We start from the raw sequence: 21,619 nt of genomic DNA on the forward strand, positions 1-21,619 counted from the left end.
AGGGCAAGCGCCCAGATCACACAGATGCCCCTAGACCAAGCTATAACCTGAGGCATGCACAGCCTCAGGTCAGTGAGAGGACGGCCTTCCAGGGCTGTAATTACCCACCAGGCAGTGCCTGAGGGCAGCAAGGAGCCGTATTGCTGCAATGAAGCAAATCCATCTCCTTGCTCAGCTTTTCCCACCAGGCAGGCTGTGCTGCATGGTGCTGGCTGCCATTGCTGATCCATAGGCAGGACCTCAGGGTGCTTTAGGTGCATATTTACACATGAAAATCTTTGGAATTTCTTCAGTTATGCCCCTGGGACTCTTTCATACTTTGCTGTGGCAGTGTTAGCATCAACATCTCCCATTTCTTTCTGAGAGCACGCAGGTGTGGATAGGGCTACCAGGGCTCCTTTTGAAGTCGAGCACCTTTTATTAAACAGGTAGGAATAACTAGTGAAGAAGAGAGATTTGTGGCAGCTGGCATGCACATGAAATCCTGCCTGATTTGTGCTTTACAACCATGTTTGAGATCAGCTCTGGAGACTGCTGTGATTGCAGCCTAAGCTGTTATGGCTACAGGTGGCTCCCATAAGAGTGTTGGTGCAGCAGAGCCATAAATGCATCCATTGAAGGAAATGCAGTGTGCTGTCTGAGAGCAGCTGCTTCTGCTGCCCAGAGAGCTCTGCTAACACCAGGGGATGATGAACCCAGAGACAATAGAAACCCAAGGATGATAGAAACCCAGAAATGATGTACCTAGGGATGACAAACCTGCCTGGCAGCAGGGAGGACCGTTTACTGGCAGCATTCTCTAAAGCACGCGATAAGATAAGGCGCTTTTCTCCAGCTCCCTGAACTATGCCCCACCGTCTGTGCTCAGTATTTGCACATTAAAGACAGAGGAGCAGAGAAAAGGCATGTGATAATTGCAAAATGACAGAGTTTTTCCTCAAGCTGCTGGGCGGAGGAGGAAGCAGTGAAGGAGTGTGGCCCAAAGCGCTGGTGCCCTCCCTCCAGCACGGTGTATTTAAACTGCAGGAGGCCGTGCCCTGCTCAGCCTCCAGCTGCAGGACAGGCAGTGTGGAAAGATGAGCCGGTTCCCAGTGGATGTGAAGGCTGTAGGCTTGATGCAATGCAGAAAGCAAAAGGTATTTTAACCTGATATGGTTTTTTTTTTCCTTAAATGCTATCTATTTTTAGATATTTCAGGAGTATGCATGCTCATTATCTTTCAGTGTTATTAAAGTGTTATTATTTAGGACATGGGTTCCTTAGATGTGTTCATAATTGTCCAGCTCATAAGAAAGTGGTTATCTGAGACTCCGCTGTTTTTCTCTTCACTGTTTCAGACTTTCTTTTTGTTTTTAATGCTCATTTGGGACCCTAAAATTAAGGAAATACTTTGGTAGGTTTAGTTTTTAATTTCATCTCTTACGTGACAGTCTGGCAGCCCAAACCAAAAACTAAATCACAGATCCTGTCAAATGCTCATTGCTTGAAAACATCCAGTATTGAACATGATGATAAGGATGCATTCTTTTTCTCTTCTATTTTTCCAGAAGTATATGATGTTCGTGTCCTGGTCAGATCAAAACAACATTCTCATCTACCGGACACTTGAAGAATTTAAGAGATTCCATGTAAGTGAATATCTCCCTGAAATAACATCCACATCCTGGGGAAGGAGGAAGGAGCTCAGCATCTCTACTCACTGCTTTGTTTCACTTTTAGAAAGAACTAAAGAGAAAATTCCCCATTGAGAGTGGATCGCTCAGGAGATCCGACCGGACCATTCCCAGGTTTAAAGGTAGGGAGGAAAACTCCCTGAGGGATCAGCAGACACGACACAGCCATTGGGAACAGCTGTTGTGGAGGACATAAACCTTAGTCACTAGCCACCACTGACTTAAAAGAGCATAGAAACACCTGGGTTTGGGTATAAATGCACTTGATCAATATTACACTTTTATTGGCTTAGGGTTCTTAGTGAGATTTACACTAACTACAACAAATTTTAGATATGCAAAAATTTTATCAGGAGCTCTTTAAAACAAGGAAGCAGAGGCAGCTGCATATGCTTTGGGTAGGGGTGCAATCAGCAGGGCACTGCCATGCTCAGGCAGAAGATGCTGCTCTGATCCAGGTCTGCTATTGTCTTGGATCAACTTTGCTCTTGTTATTTTACAGATATAAATGGGAAACAGAGGAAGAGCGGGAAGATAAACAGGTCCCTGGAGCGACTGAAATTGCTGGAAACGTACTCGCAGGAACTGCTGAAAGTGGATGCTAAAATCTCCCAGGGCGAAGATGTGATTCAGTTTTTCAAGGCACAAACTCAAGATCTCGATCCCTGCTTTCCTGAAGACAGGTGTGAAATTCTATTTGTATTTTTTTGTTTGTGTATCTCTTCATAAAATTGTTATAGAGAAATACCAGTTACACTTTGGAGCAGAAGAGCAGAGATGTTCTACCCAAAATTTCTACTGTTTTGATATCTAAGCTGCTCTTAGTCTCAGAATAACCATAATTTTATTGAAATTACTACTTTACAGCCTTCCATGGGAGTTTTCAGTAAACCAACATCAAACTTTGCTTTTCAGTGTTGTAATCATGCCATCAGAAATTGGAGGGGAAAAGAAGAAAGAGGTGCAGCAGCAGCAGCCTCTCTCCATTACGTATCCCCAGGTGTCTCAGAGCTACCGCTGCATTGAAACCTTTGAAACCAAAGACACAAAGAACAAGACTTTCAAAGTCGCTAAGAAGGAAATTGTTGAAGTGTTACTGAAGGACATGACTGGTAGGTTTGATTAAAATCCGTCCATTTCAGGGATGAACGCTGAAAGATTTCTAGGTTGATTTAAGGCTCGGCAAATATTAAGGCTGTAACATCAAGCACATGGGTGACATTGGTACACATGGGGTGTTTACCTGGATTTAGGAGGAAACAAGTGGTCTGTTCTTTTCTAATCGAGGGATGCATGGGTCTGAGCTGAGACCTCTGCTAGGACCTTATTCCCAGCAGAAAGCTTCTCATGCTTTGCAGAGCCCAACACATCTGCATGCTGCACTCTGGTCTAGATAGAGCTCTGCCAAAGTGCCAGAACTGAGCTGCTCCATGGAACATCTGCCTATGGCTCTTGCCTGTGCCCCTACACTGGGATGTTACTGATCATCTTTCTGCTTTCTGCTGGCTTTACAAATTTTGTTCTACTGTTTGTTGCAGGATGGTGGCTTGTGGAAAATGCAGACAAGCAGATAGCCTGGTTCCCAGCCTCGTACCTGGAACAGATCAGTGTTCACAAGGACATCCAGGATGTCGGGAGCTCAGATGAGGAGGGTGAGTATGCTTCTGTCCCATCTCTGCTTTCAGGATCACACCTTGCTCATCCTTCATAAAATGGGTTCTGAAGTCTCCCTCGGCCTGGGGCTGTGCAGTTGGGCAGAGTTCTTGCCCAACTTTCCCTCTGTAAGACAACGCAGCCTTCCCTTCTCCCCCCAGGCAGCCTGTACTTTGTCATGCGGGCCTACGAGTCGCAGAAAGCAGATGAGCTCTCTCTGAACAAAGGCGTGGTGGTGGAGGTGGTCAGGAGATCCGACAATGGCTGGTGGCTCATCCGGTAAGGATGACTTCTCCAAAGCTGGTTTGAGATGAATACTTTCCCTTTCCTGATGCCCTGTGTGCACACAAGCCTTGTGTGCTCCCCCACTTTTGTCAAGGCCAGAAGAGTCCTTCAGTTCAGTGTTTCTTTTCCCATTTCCTCCTCAGTTACAATGGGCGCACAGGCTACATGCCCTCCATGTGCCTCCAGGCCTACAAGAACCCCCACCACAGGCTGCAGACCATCATGGGCAGTGGGCTCCACATCTCCACACCCAACCTTTGCTCCTCCTTTCCGGCTCCCCAACCCCTGCAAGACAGCACAGCGCGGGATCGCACCTCAGGGAACGGCAGCGATGAAGATGTGAGCTCCGTGAGGAACAGATCACAATCTCTGCCCAGGGTCGTCTCCACTCCAGACCTGGAGTCTGACAGCTCCTCGCTCAGCTCAGGCAGTGAGCCCAGCAGCGTGCTGAGCTGGAAGCCGGACTTGTCCAGGTCTCTGCCTGAAGTGGAGCAGGCAGTGAACCCAGTCCTTGGACAAACCTCAGCCACGCACAGCAGCAAATCTCCACGTCTCACCTACAAGGACAGGAACGACTCAGGCTTTGTGGAGCCATCTGCTGCTGACCTGAACTCCCTTGCTGACTCAGAAATGCCCACCGGTGCCCCCAAGGTGCCCACGCGTCCCTCGGCCCATGAGATCCTACAGAGATGCAGCACAGTCACCAAGCGGGCCCTGCAGCAGTCAGCTGCCTGCCCACCCCTCCATGCCCTGCATCCCCTGCCCAGTGCTCACTAGGGCCTCTGCCTCACACTGCAGGGGCTGCTGCTTTCAAAGCTTGATATGGTTTTGCTGGGTTAATGCTGTAGGATGCACACCATGGCCAGGGAGCTTTAACCAGGGCACACCACTGTTACTAACAGAGCTGCAGTAGGATCCAGCAGTTTCTGTTTAACATAGGTCAATTAGGGCTCAGTACCCTCCCTTGGACACATATTTATCCTGCAACACCATTTATCAAAATGTCACAATTTTCTTGCATGAATTCTCACACTGTGGCTACCTGACAATGCTGGAGAACAGAGGTGTGAACACCTATAGCTACAGACACGTGAACAGCATTTATCTGAATCCCTGGAATAGATAAAAGTTCTATTTTTTTTTTTTTTTACTTTAAGGTTACATGAACTCAGGTAGCAGAAAACTGGCCAGGCAAAAGTATGTGTGAATTGACTGGACCCTCTGAATGGCTGAGGACAAAAAACATTGGTAGTACCTAGGAATTTCATCTCTTACCTTGCCTTAATGACATTCTGCAGGCATAGAGATAAAAATGCCTGTAGTACAGTTTGTTTGCTGGCTGGGTAGGGTGGCCAAGGCCAGAGCTCACAGTTACGAGCAAAACTTAAAAGAGGGGATCTGATAGTTACTGAAATTTACAGTACTTCCTATACTAAATTCATCTGCTAAAACTGAGTTAGAAAAAAGTGATAGGAAAACCTAGGACTTTATATAGATTGCTACCTTTAATTTTAGTTAGCTTTCCATGTATGTCTGTCTTTTATTTTTAATCAGGCAGTTTTGCCAACTTGCAAGGTGTTTGTATTGTTCTAAGTTTTAATACTTGTCTCTGAAATAAAACACATAAAAATATCTAAAAGGACTGTGTAGTTTCTGTACTCCAAATACTTGCTTGTTGGAGAATTAAAATCACACCCATGTGCCTGTCAAGTGCTGCATTTGGGGCAGGAAAGGTGACAGAGCTGCTTTAGTCCAGCCTACATTTTGCCCAGGTACACAGAATATTCAGTGCTTAGACAACACTGATCAATGCACACCTCCTAGCTAAACTTCAGGATATATATAATGTGACCAGTAGTATCTCCCAACTCCATAGCCTTTACAATCACTGTAAAGACAGCTCGCTCACAGCCAGATTCTGCCTTTCCTCCAAACTGAGCACTCCTACTGCCCAGGCCTCAAAATCCAGGCTGTGAAAATACAAAGGGAAGCCACAACTTGCCCAAAGGAACAAATCCTTCCTTTCATTAAATCCCAAAGACTGAACAATGGTCTTGTTTTAGAAATTTAATTAAAAAAAAAAAAAGATATTATAAAATACAGAGTATTCCAGTTGCTGTATCTGGTGGGAAAGCAGTTCGGGCTCCTGTCAGGAAACAGCAGCTGGTGAGGGAAGAGTCACAAAATCACATCCTCCTGATGTGACACATCAGACAGCTTCATGTTTTGCCACATGAAGTCAATGAACATGGAGGCCTGCAGCAAACGGCTCAGCCTCTGAAAGTGGCGCTCTGCAAAGAAAGAAAACTGGTGGTTGGTATCACATGGGGAGAAGTTTACCAGAAATGAGTAAAAAAAAAAAAAACTCTCTTCTGTTTAGAAGTGAGCAGATGGAACATTCACAACTTAAGAGGAGACCTCACAGAGGCACAAACTGTGGAAAAACTCTCTGTCCAAGCCAATAAAGAGATGTCACAAGGCACTACGTCACACAACACCAGGATCTTAGAATGATGTGAGTTGGAAGGGACTTCAGAGCTCATTTACTTCCAACAGCACTGCCACAGGCAGGGACACCTTCCCCTAGACCAGTCCTCAAAGCCCCATCCAACCTGGCCCTGAATCCTTCCAGGGATGGAAGATCCACAACCTCTCTGTGCACCCAGAGCACAAAACAGGGAGAGAGTTCAGATCTCACATGAGCAGAGGGCAGCTGAGATTGGATACAATCAAGTTCCACGGCACATCATTGCAGGCACCTCCCAACAGCTCTAGACTGGATTAACCTGCCCACTGCCCAACTGTTCCTGCAGCACCGCTCACCGGTGTAAGGCAGCAGGGACTCCACAGCAGATTTAATGCCCGAGTACTGCAGGAGGTTGTCTGGTGCTTCATGCTTCAGGAGGGTTTCAATGACAGCTTGAGCCTCATGGCAGTTTCGAGAGTTTGTATTCCATGTCACCAAGAATGTTAACACTGCCTCTAGGGAAAGAAGGACATCTGTGCATACTGCCTGTGCAAGAAAACATCTCCTCTGTCTCAGAGATCAGCTTTAATTTCACTTCAGAAAATAAGCCCCAAATCTGAAAGGTTTGAGCTCTAAAACCATGCAGTAACAAACCTTTCTGATCCTTCCGCAACCGAGCAATGTTCTCTTCCAAGCGCTTTCTTCCATCACTCTCCTTGAGGATGGCTAAAAAGAAGAAATTAAGGATTAGGGAAATTAAAAAAAAAAACTTTCAAGAACAAGACCCATGCCTTCCTCCTACACCGCGGATTCTGTGGAAAATAACATTCCTTGTGACAGTTCCAAACCTTTAGGAGTTAGTGGAAAACGGTAAAATAGAGGCTTTCAGATCATTTGACTTTAATAATTTACTTTAATTTTAGTTTATTAAAAATTTCAAACTGTAGTCTGTGTCTGACTTCAGTCAGTGTCTATTTGGAAGAGATGGAAAGCAGAGAGGGCAGAAAAAAAATCTTCAGAGTACAATGTGAACTCACCCTTAACGACCATCAACACTGTGTGCGGACGATCCAGAGAGATTGCCAAACCTAATGCTTTGAGGTATCTTTTCTCATGAAGCAGGTTAGAAAGCTCTTGTTCTCTGGAAAACAAATCAGTCAGGAGTATGAGACAAGTATGTGGTTGATGGCACAGCATTCAGTACAGAAAGTAGCTGATTTGGCAGTAATGGTGTGCAGAGGTTTAATGCCATGAAGTTAATAGTGCATGCCAGTGAATGGTTCAGTGCCCTCATTGTGGAGATAATTACCCTAGGCACGTTCAAGGGATTCTTGAATTACTCAATGCTGACTGAAGCGGGACAAAATGAAAGTAGGTTTCAGTGGTTTGACATGCCTTATCTTAGTAGCACAAGCATGAAACCAACCCATTATCAAGCTGACAATATTATAGCAAGGATTTGCAGGAATTAAACCTCTACAAAGCAGAAAAGCCTACTGGTGCCATGGCAGCATTTGAATCTCTACAGGACAGCCTTCAAATTCGGGGGAGTTGGATGGCTCTAAGTGTGGAGAGTTTAACCAGACATAACACACCTTTCATGGCCCACTACTACCCAGAATCAACTTACTTCATAATCTGCTCCTCCCGTTTAGCTTGTGCCTCTTCCTGTTCAATTTCAGTGACATCCTATAAAACCAGGATATAACTTTGTCAAACCTTGCTTTAACTCAGATGAAAGAGTCACTAAGTGATGAGAAAATCATCTCTGCAGCAAGATCTCCAGGTCAAGTCATTTACATTTTAAATCCAGCAACTCACAATTCCCTCCAAGCTCTCTCTAGAAGACCAGTGCTGGGAAGGCCACTTAAAGACCAACTCCTGTTACTTTTAAAGCATCAACAGGAAAAATTCAATATGGCCAAAAAAACCCAAACCAGATAAAATAAAAAATATCCAAGATACATCTTCATGATGTAACTGCAAGGTGCATAAGATGAGAACAACATGTATCATGCTGGAACAGTGAGGAACAAATCACTGAGACACTGAATGCTGCAAATGCATTCTGACCACTAACCCAGAGAAGAGACACAAAGACCCTGCACTGTACCTTCCATAGTGTGATGGAGGAGTCGCTGGATGCTGTCACAACCATGTCGTCTTGCTTGTTAGAGTGAAGACCCCAAATTTTATCTTCATGGCCATCTAATGTTTTTACACACTCATTCGTTTTAATTGTCCAGAGTTTTAAGAGACCATCAGAACCACTTTTGGAAGAAGAAAAAAAACAAAAACACAATCTCAGAGAATCACTGGATAGACCATTCTTGCTCTATCCCACCCAAAATATTGAATAAACTCATTCCAACACTTACCAAACATGAGCAGAATTAACCAAACATCTTGAGAGATCTAAAGAATTTCAACCTCTTCCTGGTAGTTCTAGCATCCCCTCAAATGATTCCATCTTGGAATGCCCTATTACCTACACTACTTCATATGCTCTGTTGGCATTTCTGGTCTGTTACATTTCAGCCTTTCTGTAAGAAAGGGCAGTTCAGGACATAAACTGCATTCTTCCCTGCTTCTAGCTGGAGAACAAACCCTCTGCAGCTAACAGTAAGAGTCTAGCCTTGGCTGCTCTTGCATTACCAAAAGCAGTAGGGTGAAATGCATCCTTAGCTCTGCCTTGTGGTGTATGTCACTAACCCAGCAATGTCAGTGGAACTCACTGGAAACACGGTGTAACTGGAGAGGAAAACAAGCCACGTCTCTGCCACATGGCATAAACACGGCACCCTTCTATCAGTCTTTCTAAAACTAAATCCACTGCACAATCTTTCTGCTCATACCAGCTATGTTTTCTGATTAATTCTGGCTCCTTGTGTAGGCACTTACCCACTGAGCAGCTGTGTTCCTCGGCTTACAAAAATGATTTTCAGTACAGAGGCATCATGACCTTCAAAGGTCTGGAAAACAAGAAAGACGCTTTAAAGTATTAGAGCTGTTGCCAGGTTCTCAAAGAAGATCCTCTTTCAAGGGAATAATACTTACTATCAAAGCCGAGATAGGTAAATTAAAAATATATATATATAAAATAAATCAATCTCTGTAACATGTGAAAGTTGCCTAGAGCAAGGAGCAATCTGAGCTGTCATTACCTTCAAACAACTGAAGTCCTGAAGACCCCAAAGCTTTAGGGTTCCATCTGCTGAAGAGGTGGCCAAAATCTGATCCACTGGAGAGAATTGCACACACCAGATTCCACGCTTATGTCCAGTGAAGACACCCAGCAAAGAGCAATCAGAACAGGACCACAGCTTGGCCAGCCGATCCTGTGAGCCCGTGGCAATGAGCTTATCATTTGGAGAAACTGCCACGCTGTTTATGTCCTGGAAAAGTCACAGAAATAGAGAGCAAAGCAGTTTGAGTCTGCTTTTGCTGTCAGACAGCTAGGAATTGCAGGGTATAAAACAGGAGAGCACTTCAGTACTAAAAATATGCTCTCGCATCAGGTGGAACTTTACCTTGTCATGACCTCTCTCAGTCACTTGTGCATGAAGTGTTTCTGGACTGGAGATCAAGGCTGCTTTTGCTTTGGAAGTGAGAGATTCTGGGATATTCCACACTTTTATTGTGCAGTCCTGGCTGCTTGTCACTATAAAGCTTTCTTTCAACCTGAAAGGAGAGGAAAAAAAGCATGCCAAGCACAAGAAAGCAGAAGAGTGGTTTTCACCGCACTGAGAAAAGGCCTTCTCCCCAGTCAGAATTCACAGTCACTCTGCTGTGACATTAAACAGAGCGTGAGTGCTTTTGAAAGTTGTCTTTCATTTTACTTAAGTCCCTGGGATAACCTCCGTCTATTCAGCTGTTAGCCAAGAACACTACTAGCTTTCTTCATCTGCACACTAAGGTATATGGCAACTTTTGAACAAGCTGGGCTTCCAGACTGCTAGGCAGCACAAACAGAGTAGAAGAGCTCATAAACAGATACACTATTTAAGCAAGAACCTTCATAGGAATACTCCCTCCATTCCCCAGTCAGTCTCTCCAAATTACTTGAGCATTATCTGGCAAATTAAGCAGCTGCTGCTCTTTAAGCCAAACAGAAGGTAGACTGACAAAGAAATGCAAGCTTCACAGCTTATGGACAAATGTGCATTCTAGAAAGAACACCACAAACATTCTTCCTTCAATTCAGAGCACTGTGACAAGCTGGATTCAAACATGACAAACAATGTTATTCAGAAACAGACGTTCACCAAAACATTCACTGAGGACCAGCAAAGCAGCCGTGACTCATGCTTGCAAAGGTAAAACTTTGTTTAACTTTTATTACCTTGAGCAAGAGACAGCGCCTACCCCATGAGCATGACCCAATCCTTGGGCCACACAGACCACCCTTCCATCTTTATTCATCCGCCACACTCGAATGCTTTTGTCCTGTAATGGGAAAGAACAGACAAGAGATCAGCCTTCCACACATTTATTACATCTGTAAGCCTGGCTATTCAGTGGCTTTTAAGCCTGTATCTTTGCCTGCATTCATCAGAGCAAGGGAGCAACATTTAAAAGGTATAATAGAAGGCTCTTGTATTTTAGGGATGTAGCAGTCAGAACTGCCATCTTAACAAAAGCCCTCTCTGCCATACTGGAATATAACAACTCTATCCATAAAGATCACTAGCAATGAAGTTTCATTCAGTGAAGAACGCCTACGTACCTTAGCACAGCTTACAAACATCAGGCCTTTCCTGAAGACATCCAAAGCAAGAATTGTTTCTAAACAGAGGAAGAAAAAACAGCTGGATGCAAAGGAATACTGAAATCAGACAACAGAAATGTATTAATTAGTATGGAGTCCACAGCTCAATGATTAGGGCCAGGTTTGAGAGACTCAGGAACATATCTGCACTCCTTAAGAAGTGACAAGTTGCTTATGGGATTGGTGCAGGTCTGTCACTGCAGCCACAAAACAGCATTCAGAGCAAGCACTCCCACACCTACACCCTCAACTCCAAACTAAACTGATTTCAGTTAGTGAGAAGGACTGAACTGACAGACCTGGATAAAGATAAAGCAACATTTGCAAAATCAGGAGTGTATAAATAAATACTTTGCCCACAAAATTAAAAAAACAACAACCAAACCACTAAAATAAATTGTGATGCTACTCCAGACAGAGCCCGGTGACTCCAGTCCTCACAGAAGAGTTGTGAGAGAAGTGGGATAGAGAAATACTTCCACATCTTCCACCCATCTCCATTAGAGCTGACCACACACACCTGAGTGGCCATAGAGGATCTGGCAGTGTGACGTTGACAGTTCGAACACTTTCAGCTGAGGGCTGTTGGTAGCCACAACAATGTGAGAATCACCAGGCCCGAGGAACTTCACATCCAGAACCTCATCATTGTAACCCACAAGCTGAGGATGGCAGAACAGAAAAAGTTTAACAGAGTGAGGCACCAAATGGTACCATTCTCAGTGAGGCTGCATTCTCATTATCTTTCATTTCATTCTGATCTTCTTAGACATAAGCTGCAATACAGAAGGGATTTTTGTCTGGGCCTCTTCTGCTTTCTATTTGACTTTATTTGTGCAATATTCCTCCAACTCCACCAGTGAAACTGGCTTCCTGGCTTGTAACCAAGGAATGGTTCAGGAACAAGCTTTCAACAATAAAGCTTGTTATTTCAAGAGTAAACCTTTCACTAGAAACAAAGCTGAGCCTAAAATACTGATAAAAGAAGAAAAAAGGGTGAGGGTTGTTACCTGCTTCCTCAGCTGAAGAGTTTGAGCATCATATAAAACAATGTTGTGCTCCACAGACACTGTAACTATCTCATTTCTCTCAGGCACAAGCATGCAGTGGGTGAGGCTGTGCTCACTGGCTTCCTCCTCTGACTCCACAGGCTCAAAGGGCACAGGCTGGATGTACACACAAGCAGCTGTAGCAACTTCCCAGATTTTCAAGACCCCTAGCAAATAATAGAAATTATGTCAGAGCCACTGTTTTAGACAGTGATTGTTCAAGGAATATAAAACAAACCTTGGCACTGTGTAGTGGTAAAAGCCACACAGCCTTAAGGTCTGATAAGTGTTCCTCATCTGCTATCATTGGAGGAAATCAGGAGAAGGCTTTGCTCTCCATCCCCCAAGATTTCAGCCCAATGCTCCTGCCACACAAACCACATATCCCAGGAACAACAGCAACGTAGCACCTTAAGCACAGTCCTTCCTTGGCCTCTAACTTCAGCAGCAACATGACAGGATGCTCACCTTTGCTGCCAGCCGTGAGAAAATGCAGCCCTTGTTTCTTCACACCCAGCTGAGAGAAATCTCCTTGTTCAGGCAGCAAGATGGCAGCTTCCACGCTCTACAAAGGAGTTGGCCAAACACCAGCTTAGCACAAAGGGTTAGAATCCCATTGCAGCAAGCAGCTGTGTTAACAGCACTTTAGTGCCAAAAAGCACACAAACCATGCTTCACTGCCCCAGACTACACTACACAGGTGCCTAGAAAAGGCTGGCAGATACAAAGCAAGAACAAAGTTTTCTAGCAACTGTCCCTCCTTCCTTCTCCAGAAATGGTGCATAGGTGGCATACATTTCTACAAATTGCCCAGGCACAACTACACCAAGCAAGTACAGAGATAATAAACAGCTTCAGACAGAGTTTAAAGGCCTTTGGAAATTACAGATAGAGTAGTCTCACATCAAAATATATAAAAACCCACATTTTATTTACATACATGTAAGAAATCATACATTATATACATAAACCTTACATAAACCTACAAAGACAACTGCGACCTACAAAGGATCTCAAAGGAATTAAAAAAAAAATGCAATTTCACCTCATAGATAGGGACAGTTCGTTTACTTTCTCTGGTTTTCAGGTTCCACACCATGCAGATTTTATCACGGCCAGAACTACAAGATAAAAAAGCAGTTTCAGCATTAAAAAACATTCAACTCAATCTCTAAATTCAAATTTGGAGTTGTGGGAGGCTCAGCATCCGTCTGAAGAAGTCCACAATGCACTGTCAAGTTAAGACTGGATACTTCTAGCAGTTCTTACCCCCACAGGACAAACTACCCCACCCGAACTTCACTCAAGCACCCAATCTCTGCCAAGAGCCAGGGTTAATGAAAAAGTTAAGCCTCTGCATTTTTTTTACCTAATGAACGTGTTTCCATCTGCAGTGAATGCCAGGGAGGTGACAGCACTGAAGTGGCCATCCAGCACAGCCACACACTTGCTGGAATTCAGATCCCAAATTCGGATTTTGTAGTCCATTGAAGAGGAGAAGAGTTGCAGACGGGAGATATCAGGGTGGAACTCAACGAGGCTAGAGAGGAGAAACACTTGAATGGAGTAGGAATAAGCTGCCTGGCACCTTCTTTGCATTAGACAAATATTTAAATAGAAATGCATTCTACACACAGAATTTGACAATTCACATCAATCCCAGCACGCAGGCATCACATTAAGTGACTGAAAAACAGGGCTCATCCTTACTGTACAACTCCTGAAGATCCTTTCAGGTTGTGTGTGCAGTACTGCTTGATCATATCCCAGATCTTAATGGTGCTGTCACAGCCACCTTGGAAAAGAAGAGCATACAAGAATGAAGAAAGAGGGTCCAACACTGCAACAGCTGCAAAATTTAATGAGTAACAAAGGCAGCAGAAAGAAAAATGAATCCAGGAACAGCCATCCACACCAAGAGAAGTTCATGAGTACTTCACACTTACAGAGAGCTAGACAAAATCTGACTGCTTACAGAAAAGAAATTTCAAGTAAAACTGACACATTAGAGTTCGTGCCTGCCTTCCATCTTCAAGGAACCCTAACTGTACATTTAGACTAACTATGCCACGCTGTCTCATAAATCCCTGATATTTGCCAGCACTTTACTAAGAATATTTTAGAGTACTGGAAGAACTCTCTCAATAAGACACCTTACATATATATAAAGCCTCTTATGATCATGTATGTAATAGAGAGCTCACCACCTCATGCTGCATTGAGCTAGGCTGAAATAGGATCATACCTGTGGCTAACAGTGTTGAAGTAGAGTCAAAGACCATGGTAGCCACTGGTGCTGTGTGCACTGACTTCCACGTGCGCACACATTTGTTCTCTCGCCAATTCCACTGCTTCAGCAGCAGGGCTCGGCTTCCTGTCACAAGAATCTATGGAAAAGCAAGGCAAAAGAAAGCAAGGTCAGCCATTTCTATCAGTGACCATACACAAACAACACAAATATTGATTACTTTGATGTTCTTGAACCTCAGTATCTCGATACTCATTCATAAGACTACCACTTGTTCCAAAAATATGTTAGGAAATGCATCAAATGCTTAACAAGTGTCCACAAAGACCTCCTCAAAACTGAGAGACAAATATCAGAAACAACAGGAAACCTCTCCCAGAAGCTCTGACTTGCAGTGCTTCAGCATGTGCATGGGTGCTGAAATGCAGCTAGAAGAAACTCCGGATTTAAATGAAATATCAACTAATAGAGCTTCTGCATATATACAGAATAGATTAAAATGTATTCCTGTCCCTAGATGCATCTTTGTAGTTAATTACAATAAAACAAAACAACAGTAATTCCTATATCTGACTTGAACCCAGAAGAGATGACAGACTCCACAGAGTTCCCTGGGGATATTCCAGGCAGAACACTCCTCAGTCTTCACTGGACTTATCAGGAGGCCCAAGAAAGAAAAACACACAACAAACACAGCCATACACATACCTCATCATCAGGGCTGAGAACAAATGAAGTGATGTCCTCTTGGTCATCCTTGAAAAGTGATAAAAACAGTTATTCATCCGTTCACTGCTTCAGAGTGCTCTCAAGCCTTCCTCTGCCACAGCTTCTACTGACCCAAGCAACACACACAGTGATGAACAACGCAAACCCCAGCCAGGTTTGCAGTTCTCAGCCCCCTCTATTCCCACTCCCCAAAGCTTCAAAACACATCAGTCACGATGCCTGAGAGCCGCGGGAAATGCTCCAGTGTTTCCTCACCTGCTCAAGGCTGTGCAGCAGAGCTCCCGTCTCGACATCGATCACATTCAACTTGGTCCCACAGGGGCAGAACATGAACTTTCCATCCCGGCTTACCTAGAAAACAGAGGATGGAGTGCTGAGAGCAGGCAGTGAGGGCGGCCCAGCCGGTAGCAGGGCCCCAGCCCTTTCTAGAGGCACTGACCGTATGTGACCATTACCTGCACTCGCCCTCCTTTGTAGAACGGCTCGATTTTCCTCGACACAGCATAACTGAAAGGGGAAGGGAAATGCGTGGAGAGATCGTTAAAGCGAAGACAGCGCAGCTCGGCCGCTCCCGGAGGCGAAACTTATGGACGCACAGTCCAGCCCCAGCCCCGCTTACTTGCTCTTGAAGCGCACCGCGCTGCCCGCCGCCGTGGCCATGGCACCCCGCGCTCCGCGTGCGGGCAACTTCCGGGGTTTGAGGGCGGGACTTCCGGCTGCAGGAGTTGGATTTCCGGCGCATGTGAATGACGCACGGCCAGACACAGGAAGCACCCGCTCTGCCCGTCCACGTGGGAGCCCCTTCCGGCTGGACGAAGCGCTGCCGTTACGGGACGGAAGGCTGCTGGTAACGGCCTCCCGCTGATCCGGGCTGTGTTCCAGCACTACACCCACCTTCAAACCCCTGATAGAGTTTGTGGACTGTACGAAAATACAAGTAACAGGACTCGAATAAGTGTTCAAGCAAGTAAATTTTTATTGAAAGTACTCGCTTTACTTATATAATCATTCTTTTATAACCGTTCTGTAGAGCTTTGAAGTATTCCAACTGTAAATCCTCCACTGCACTTCTCACAAAGACGCTTTTTGTCTTATCTTCACATGAAGGATCTTAGCCGGGCTGCTACACCTGCAGGGAGACTCACAGCACTCACACACTGCCCTCACCACAGTGCAAGGCCCACCCGGCCCCCCATTCAGCCACCCCCAGGGTCTTTCAATGAAGTTATGGGAACATGGGTTTCACTCCCCACACACCGTCACCGTGGGCAATAAGCTTTGATGTTCCCTATGCTGTCGGCACGGTTATCTCACCAGAGGCCACAAGAGACCGCAGGTGATTTTCAGACTGTGCCAAAGGCCCCTTCCCAGCCTGCTCACTAACAGCCCTCAACAGAAATAAAACCCCAACAAAGGCTTAAAAGCTCTAAACGCTGCTAAAAGATAGAAGAAAAAAAAAGAAGCGAACAAACCACGCCTGCCCACCCCACACAAAACAACCCAACTCACCACTTCCACGCTTATCAGACAACAGCCCCACGTGTGCGTACCTTTATACCATGAATGTACGCATGCGTAGAGGCAGCACATGCGCACAGCTTCCAGTTGCCCTCCCGCCCTGCACCCTGTATAAGTAAGCGGATGGCGCCCTCTCTGCGCTGTAGTGTATTCTGAATTCAGCGCGCCGGGCCGGCACAGCTGAAGGTGTTCTCGCGAGAACACTCTGACTATAAATACCGAACGGCGGCAAGTGGCGGCCTTCTACTCTACGAACACGTAAGTGGGGGTGGCGGCGGTGAGGCGGCTGTGTGACACCTCCGCTCTATCCGCGCCCATCTGAGCCGCCTGCGGCGCGGGGACGGCCGTGCCTCGCCGGATGGGTCCCGGCCGGGCTTTGTGGCCGCGCCGCGTGGTTATTTCTAATGGCGAGCGGCGGTGTTTTAGCTAACGCCTCTTTCTTTTTGGATAGCAAATGGCGGACGACGCCGGTGCTGCAGGAGGGGCAGGAGCCGCCCGAGGAGGCTTCCGCGGCGGCTTCGGGACCGGGCTGCGGGGCCGCGGGCGCGGCCGTGGTAGGGGCCGAGGGAGAGGCCGCGGGGCCCGCGGGGGCAAAGCAGAGGATAAAGAAGTAAGTGGCACCAGCAGGGCGGGGAGGGTTATGTCGGCCCGACTTGGGTGGTGTTGGCTTACAGCTCCTCTAGAAGCTGCTGCGAGCCTTTTTGTCGTTTGCTTGTTTCTTCCCTAGTGGATTCCTGTCACCAAACTTGGTCGCCTGGTCAAGGATATGAAGATCAAGTCTCTGGAGGAGATCTACCTCTTCTCCCTTCCCATCAAGGTGAGGTTCTGTGGATGCTCAGAGCTGGTGAGCAGCGTGCAGCAGGATCTCGGTCTGAACTGTGAAATTAGCATTAGTTGCTGCATTTGTTATTTAGAGAGCACAAGTTGAGCCGTGTTGCTATTTAGTTTACGCTGGGCTCATTTGTAGGGAAGAGCAGTGAGATTTGTGTGTTTTATTTTGTTTTGTGTGGAGATCACAGCTAAGAAGTGTGGCTGTGTGTGATTAATTGGCTGAATCTTGTAGGAGTCAGAGATCATTGATTTCTTCCTGGGGTCTTCTCTGAAAGATGAGGTGTTGAAGATCATGCCTGTCCAGAAACAGACGCGTGCTGGTCAGCGTACCAGGTTTAAGGTAATCTCTTTTGCAGATTTTTTTTCTTGAACATTGGGATTGTGATAGCTGTGTATCAGGAATCTAAAGCCCAATTTTCCTTTGTTACTTTTAATCTAGAAAGCAAAACTGTAAGGGGAGAAATGTGCTTCTCAAATATAATGAATCCCAGAACGACCTGGGTTGGAAGGGACCTCAAGTATCACCAAGCTCCAAATCACCTCTGCAACAAGGGCCACCAACCTCCACATTTAATACTAGACTATGCTGCTCAGAGCCCCATCCAGTCTGGCCTTGAACACCTCCAGGGATGGAGCATTCACAACCTCTCTGGGCAGCCTCTTCCAGCACCTTACTAAGCTTCATAACTGTATAAGCTATAGGAGCTGCTTCAATAACTGTTTAATTGTAGTGTACTGTAGCTGTTAAATATTGATTGTATGCTTGTGGTTATCTATGGTGAGATCCTGCTGGATTATGTTCTGCTGAGAGTGTGTTCCTACATGACAAAGCCTTGGCTGAAAACTTTCCTTCAATTTTAGGCTTTTGTTGCCATTGGAGACTACAATGGCCATGTTGGTCTTGGTGTTAAATGCTCTAAAGAAGTTGCTACTGCAATTCGTGGGGCAATCATTTTGGCTAAATTATCCATCGTACCAGTGCGACGAGGTTACTGGGGGAACAAGATCGGCAAGCCTCACACCGTGCCTTGCAAGGTAAGAACAGCTTGCTGTGCATTGCCTGTGAGTCACGCTGTGGTGTGTGCTGTGGAAGCTGTAACCTGTTGTGCTCATAGGTTACTGGGCGGTGTGGATCTGTCCTGGTGCGTCTGATCCCAGCACCTCGTGGTACAGGCATCGTGTCTGCCCCTGTTCCCAAGAAGCTGCTGATGATGGCTGGAATTGATGACTGTTATACCTCAGCCAGGGGTTGTACTGCCACACTTGGCAACTTTGGTAAGTGTGAGGTTATTGCGTTGTAGTTTAGCTATGTGTGTGTTCTGTTTTACTGAAAGGGAAAATAATGCTGTGGTATTGTTAAATCCATGTTAAATGGAAAGCTCCCAATCTCCCAATCTGCGCGGTTGCACTTGCTTGAAGTAGTGTAATTGTCGTAAATGGAGAGAGAAAGGAAACTGAATTTTAAGAGTATAACAGAGAGATCTTCTTATGGTCTCTCTGTTTCCTCTGAAATTCTACACTTCTGGAGATGAGTAAGTGGATACAGGAGTTCATTTCTGTAACAGTGATGTGCAATGTTTAACTTTTTTCCATAGCTAAGGCCACCTTTGATGCCATCTCCAAGACATACAGTTACCTGACTCCTGACCTCTGGAAAGAGACTGTTTTCACCAAGTCTCCTTACCAGGTACACATGCAATGCTTCCTTCAGTTGCCAGCTTATGTTATCCTGATAGCTGATAAGTTTGGGGTAATACTTAATAGTATTTCATGGTCCAAGAAGAAAGAAAGAAGTGAAATATTAAGACACAGTACACTGTATCTGAAAATCCCATCCAAGTGTACACAGCTTGTCGAAAGGGGTTACAATGCTGAGAAGGCTATCACAGTGGTTTACAGAAATTAAATGCTATTTTTCTTTTTATCCAGGAGTTCACTGATCATCTGGCTAAGACCCACACCAGAGTCTCAGTGCAGAGAACCCAGGCAGCTGCTGTGGCAACTACTTAAGTGGTTTTTGTACAAGACAATAAAGTGGTCAGTGGACAAGAAGTTGGTTTGATTTGATGCTTTTTGCGTTGGGTAGATGGATTAAGTCCGTGCTTGGGATCTGAGTAGGCTGGAGATGTAGGTGGGCTACAGCCTGAACATCTGGGTGGAACAATGTTTTACACTAACCCTTGTTAACTGCGTATTAATCCTGAGTGGGGTTTATAACTAAAGAGAGGGGAATAATATGCCTTTATACTATCCTTTCATAGCACGTTTACTCTGAGGGTGCTCCCTACCATGGTTGGGTAGAGCAGAATTAATGGTTTGTAGTAGTGGAGAAATCCAGCAGGGACACCCCAGGGTGTCCCCACAGCTGGGGTGGGTATGTGGAGCTCACTTTGTTTAGAGGGTGGTAGCAACCAACTGGAATGCAGATCTAGAAAAGGAAGAATTTTAAGTTTTTCCACACCTCTTCAAAGAATGAGTCTATGCTAATGGTATGGCAGATGTTTGGGTTTGCAAGTTTATTGTAGAACATCACAGTTCACAGATGCAACACAGGATTTGATAAAAGCACCACTGATGGAGGTGCTAATTATTCTGTATCTACTGAGATGCATTTTCTTGTGCCTTCATTTCTTCTATCATCCTGTGCTTCTGCTTCATCAGACATGTCCTGGCATTTCCGTGGACACCAAGATCACCATCTAAAAGGAAAGGTAATCGTGTGAATGTCTGAAAAGTAGCCCTCAGCAACTAGGAGGAACTAGGTCTGACCCAGGTGAAGTGTGGCACTCAAGCTGCAGTGCTGAGAGAAATGCACACAGCTCTGGGTACTGCAGGAGTGTCAGCTGTGCTTATTGAAATGTCACTGCCCAGGTGACCCACCTAGTGGTGGGTATGGCACATCTGAATGCTGAGCCCAGATCTGTAGCATTTTCCAAGAGGGAGTTTTAAAGCAAAGATGAGATCTTTTGAACCTTCCTTTCCCCATATGCTGTTACAGCTAAAGGGGATGTGAAGGCTGCTGTACTCACATCTGTCTTGGTAGGCTTTGGTAACCTGTGCAAGCTGCTTCGCTTCCTTGGCACAATTCTGAAAATGGTTTGGTCCTTCCCTATGCTTGCATGCACCGAGCCTTTCCCGGATTATCTCCACAATCTGCTGATCCACCAACCTGTGTGGGAGATGAGTAGGAATGCAACTGCAGCACATGGACTACAGAAGAGCAGAACAAAGGGGTGATAACAGAAATTCAGTGCTGCAAAAATCAGGTCATGCAGGATGACAATAATGCCAGCCTGCCCAGCTAAGCAGGCTCCAGGAGACAGCAGGACTACAACCACCCAGGGGGTTTAAGGGGGTAGACACAGTGGCTTAGGTAACTATTCAACACCCCAAAATCCATGTGATTCCAAGCCAACCCCTGCGACACCCATAGCTGACCGAGAAGAGCGGGAGCGCTCTGTGACTGCCTGCTGGGGGCAGCCCTGTGCCAGCCGTACCTGTCCCTCCTCCACTGCGCTTCAGCCTCATAGAAGCAGAGGTAATCCCCCTCCAGGCACTCGCTCACGTCGGGCACACGGCGAAACTTCTGGTGGTAGTAATAGGACTTGTTCTTGGCTTGCTGGCGCTCGATCCACTCTGCAACAGCAGCGGCACAGTCAGGCACCTCACAGCCCGCTGTGTCGGTGCGTCTGTCTGTGCCACCACCGCTGCGTGCACCGCCTGAGCCCGTGTCCCCGCGTCTGTCCCGCCGGCCGTGTCCTTGTGCCCCCGTGTCCCTATGTCTGTCCCGTGTCCTTGCCTCCTTCCCGTACCGGTGTCCCCGTCCCCACACCGCGTCGCGGCCCTTCCGACGGGAGCGGGAAGGCCGCGCTCAGCCCGGTGGGCCGGTCTGTACCTCGTACGAAGGTAACGGGCGCATCGATGACATAGTTGAACGCGGTCTGGATGAAGGTGACCGGGTTGGGCAGAGTCGAGGTGCTCTCCAAGACCGGAGTACGGCTCGGCGGCGCTTTGTACACCTCCGGGTCCGGCTCGTCCGGCATGGCGGCGGCGGGGCTCGGCGGACGGCGGGGACGAGGAGAAGATGGCGGCGCCCCACACAGCGCCGGCGGCGGCGGACGCAGAGGTCAGAGGGCGCGGCTCTGCGCATGCTCCCTCGGGGCGCGGTGCATGCTGGGAGTTGTAGTCCGCCCGCGGCCTAGCTGCTATGGCGGTTAGGCGAGGGCTGGCTTCACGTTTTCCAGCATAAAAACGTAGTATCGCTAAGGTTGAGAAAGAAGATCCCAAGTCCAACCCCAAGCCATCCCACTGTGCTCACTGATGTTGTTCCTCAGTGCTGGATCTCCACGGTCCTTGAGCACCTCCAGGGATGGTGACCCCACGCCCTCCCTGGGCAGC

At 46.4% G+C, this 21,619-nt stretch overlaps 4 protein-coding genes and 2 non-coding genes across 7 annotated transcripts; 3 read left to right on the forward strand and 3 right to left on the reverse strand.

Annotated features, from left to right (window-relative positions):
- Window positions 1-520: 520 nt before the first annotated feature.
- Window positions 521-5,615, forward strand: NOXO1 (NADPH oxidase organizer 1). The gene is made up of 8 exons (XM_031606557.2): window positions 521-1,136; window positions 1,548-1,628; window positions 1,720-1,795; window positions 2,176-2,356; window positions 2,589-2,785; window positions 3,212-3,325; window positions 3,488-3,605; window positions 3,755-5,615. The coding sequence occupies exons 1-8, from the start codon at window positions 1,077-1,079 to the stop codon at window positions 4,386-4,388; spliced, it is 1,461 nt and encodes a 486-aa protein (XP_031462417.2). The 5' UTR covers window positions 521-1,076; the 3' UTR covers window positions 4,389-5,615.
- Window positions 5,616-5,711: 96 nt separating this feature from the next.
- Window positions 5,712-16,569, reverse strand: TBL3 (transducin beta like 3). 2 transcript variants are annotated; one of them, XM_090151814.1, is made up of 23 exons: window positions 16,423-16,569; window positions 15,492-16,001; window positions 15,328-15,379; window positions 15,128-15,223; window positions 14,852-14,899; window positions 14,141-14,282; window positions 13,606-13,690; window positions 13,265-13,435; window positions 12,941-13,016; window positions 12,364-12,460; window positions 11,857-12,062; window positions 11,367-11,508; window positions 10,805-10,863; window positions 10,421-10,524; window positions 9,609-9,759; window positions 9,243-9,473; window positions 8,980-9,050; window positions 8,192-8,348; window positions 7,709-7,767; window positions 7,116-7,219; window positions 6,733-6,804; window positions 6,435-6,593; window positions 5,712-5,902 (listed from the first exon to the last, which is right to left on the reverse strand). In XM_090151814.1, the coding sequence occupies exons 2-23, from the start codon at window positions 15,530-15,532 to the stop codon at window positions 5,790-5,792; spliced, it is 2,436 nt and encodes an 811-aa protein (XP_090007940.1). In that variant the 5' UTR covers window positions 15,533-16,001; window positions 16,423-16,569; the 3' UTR covers window positions 5,712-5,789. The 2 variants fall into 2 exon arrangements, with proteins under 2 accessions (XP_090007940.1, XP_031462853.2); XM_031606993.2 differs by having other exon boundaries at window positions 16,382-16,569.
- Window positions 16,096-16,224, reverse strand: LOC116237686 (small nucleolar RNA ACA64). Its single transcript, XR_004168777.2, has one exon. It is a non-coding gene; the product is annotated as a small nucleolar RNA ACA64 (small nucleolar RNA).
- A 246-nt stretch (window positions 16,570-16,815) lies between the features above and the next one.
- Window positions 16,816-19,273, forward strand: RPS2 (ribosomal protein S2). The gene is made up of 7 exons (XM_031606995.2): window positions 16,816-17,000; window positions 17,118-17,207; window positions 17,454-17,561; window positions 18,083-18,256; window positions 18,337-18,496; window positions 18,817-18,908; window positions 19,151-19,273. The coding sequence occupies exons 1-7, from the start codon at window positions 16,845-16,847 to the stop codon at window positions 19,229-19,231; spliced, it is 861 nt and encodes a 286-aa protein (XP_031462855.1). The 5' UTR covers window positions 16,816-16,844; the 3' UTR covers window positions 19,232-19,273.
- On the forward strand, window positions 18,606-18,743 carry LOC149915761 (small nucleolar RNA SNORA64/SNORA10 family). The gene has a single exon (XR_016471822.1). It is a non-coding gene; the product is annotated as a small nucleolar RNA SNORA64/SNORA10 family (small nucleolar RNA).
- Window positions 19,274-19,705: 432 nt separating the features above from the next.
- On the reverse strand, window positions 19,706-21,342 carry NDUFB10 (NADH:ubiquinone oxidoreductase subunit B10). The gene is made up of 4 exons (XM_031606996.2): window positions 21,117-21,342; window positions 20,719-20,857; window positions 20,251-20,390; window positions 19,706-19,920 (listed from the first exon to the last, which is right to left on the reverse strand). The coding sequence occupies exons 1-4, from the start codon at window positions 21,262-21,264 to the stop codon at window positions 19,820-19,822; spliced, it is 528 nt and encodes a 175-aa protein (XP_031462856.1). The 5' UTR covers window positions 21,265-21,342; the 3' UTR covers window positions 19,706-19,819.
- Between the last annotated feature and the right edge of the window lie 277 nt (window positions 21,343-21,619).

This window comes from Phasianus colchicus, chromosome 16 (genome assembly GCF_987193195.1).
Source record: "Phasianus colchicus chromosome 16, bPhaCol1.hap1.1, whole genome shotgun sequence".
NCBI classification, from domain to species: Eukaryota; Metazoa; Chordata; class Aves; order Galliformes; family Phasianidae; genus Phasianus; species Phasianus colchicus.

Bases quoted from the DNA above. Each gene is read 5' to 3' on its own strand.
- TBL3 (XM_090151814.1), bottom strand. From the start codon at position 15,532: ATGGCCACGGCGGCGGGCAGCGCGGTGCGCTTCAAGAGCAA. The intron at 15,380-15,491 runs GTAAGCGGGGCT...TTCCCCTTTCAG, and splicing joins GCGGTGCGCTTCAAGAGCAA to TTATGCTGTGTCGAGGAAAA. The intron at 9,760-10,420 runs GTAATAAAAGTT...CTCTCCTTTCAG, and splicing joins GGCGCTGTCTCTTGCTCAAG to GTTGAAAGAAAGCTTTATAG.
- NOXO1 (XM_031606557.2), top strand. From the start codon at position 1,077: ATGAGCCGGTTCCCAGTGGATGTGAAGGCTGTAGGCTTGATGCAATGC. The intron at 2,786-3,211 runs GTAGGTTTGATT...TGTTTGTTGCAG, and splicing joins GTTACTGAAGGACATGACTG to GATGGTGGCTTGTGGAAAAT. The intron at 3,606-3,754 runs GTAAGGATGACT...TTTCCTCCTCAG, and splicing joins AATGGCTGGTGGCTCATCCG to TTACAATGGGCGCACAGGCT.
- RPS2 (XM_031606995.2), top strand. From the start codon at position 16,845: ATGGCGGACGACGCCGGTGCTGCAGGAGGGGCAGGAGCCGCCCGAGGA. The intron at 18,257-18,336 runs GTAAGAACAGCT...TTGTGCTCATAG, and splicing joins CTCACACCGTGCCTTGCAAG to GTTACTGGGCGGTGTGGATC. The intron at 18,909-19,150 runs GTACACATGCAA...CTTTTTATCCAG, and splicing joins TCACCAAGTCTCCTTACCAG to GAGTTCACTGATCATCTGGC.
- NDUFB10 (XM_031606996.2), bottom strand. From the start codon at position 21,264: ATGCCGGACGAGCCGGACCCGGAGGTGTACAAAGCGCCGCCGAGCCGT. The intron at 20,858-21,116 runs GTACAGACCGGC...CTGCTGTTGCAG, and splicing joins GCCCGTTACCTTCGTACGAG to AGTGGATCGAGCGCCAGCAA. The intron at 20,391-20,718 runs GTACGGCTGGCA...TCTCCCACACAG, and splicing joins GCGCAGTGGAGGAGGGACAG to GTTGGTGGATCAGCAGATTG.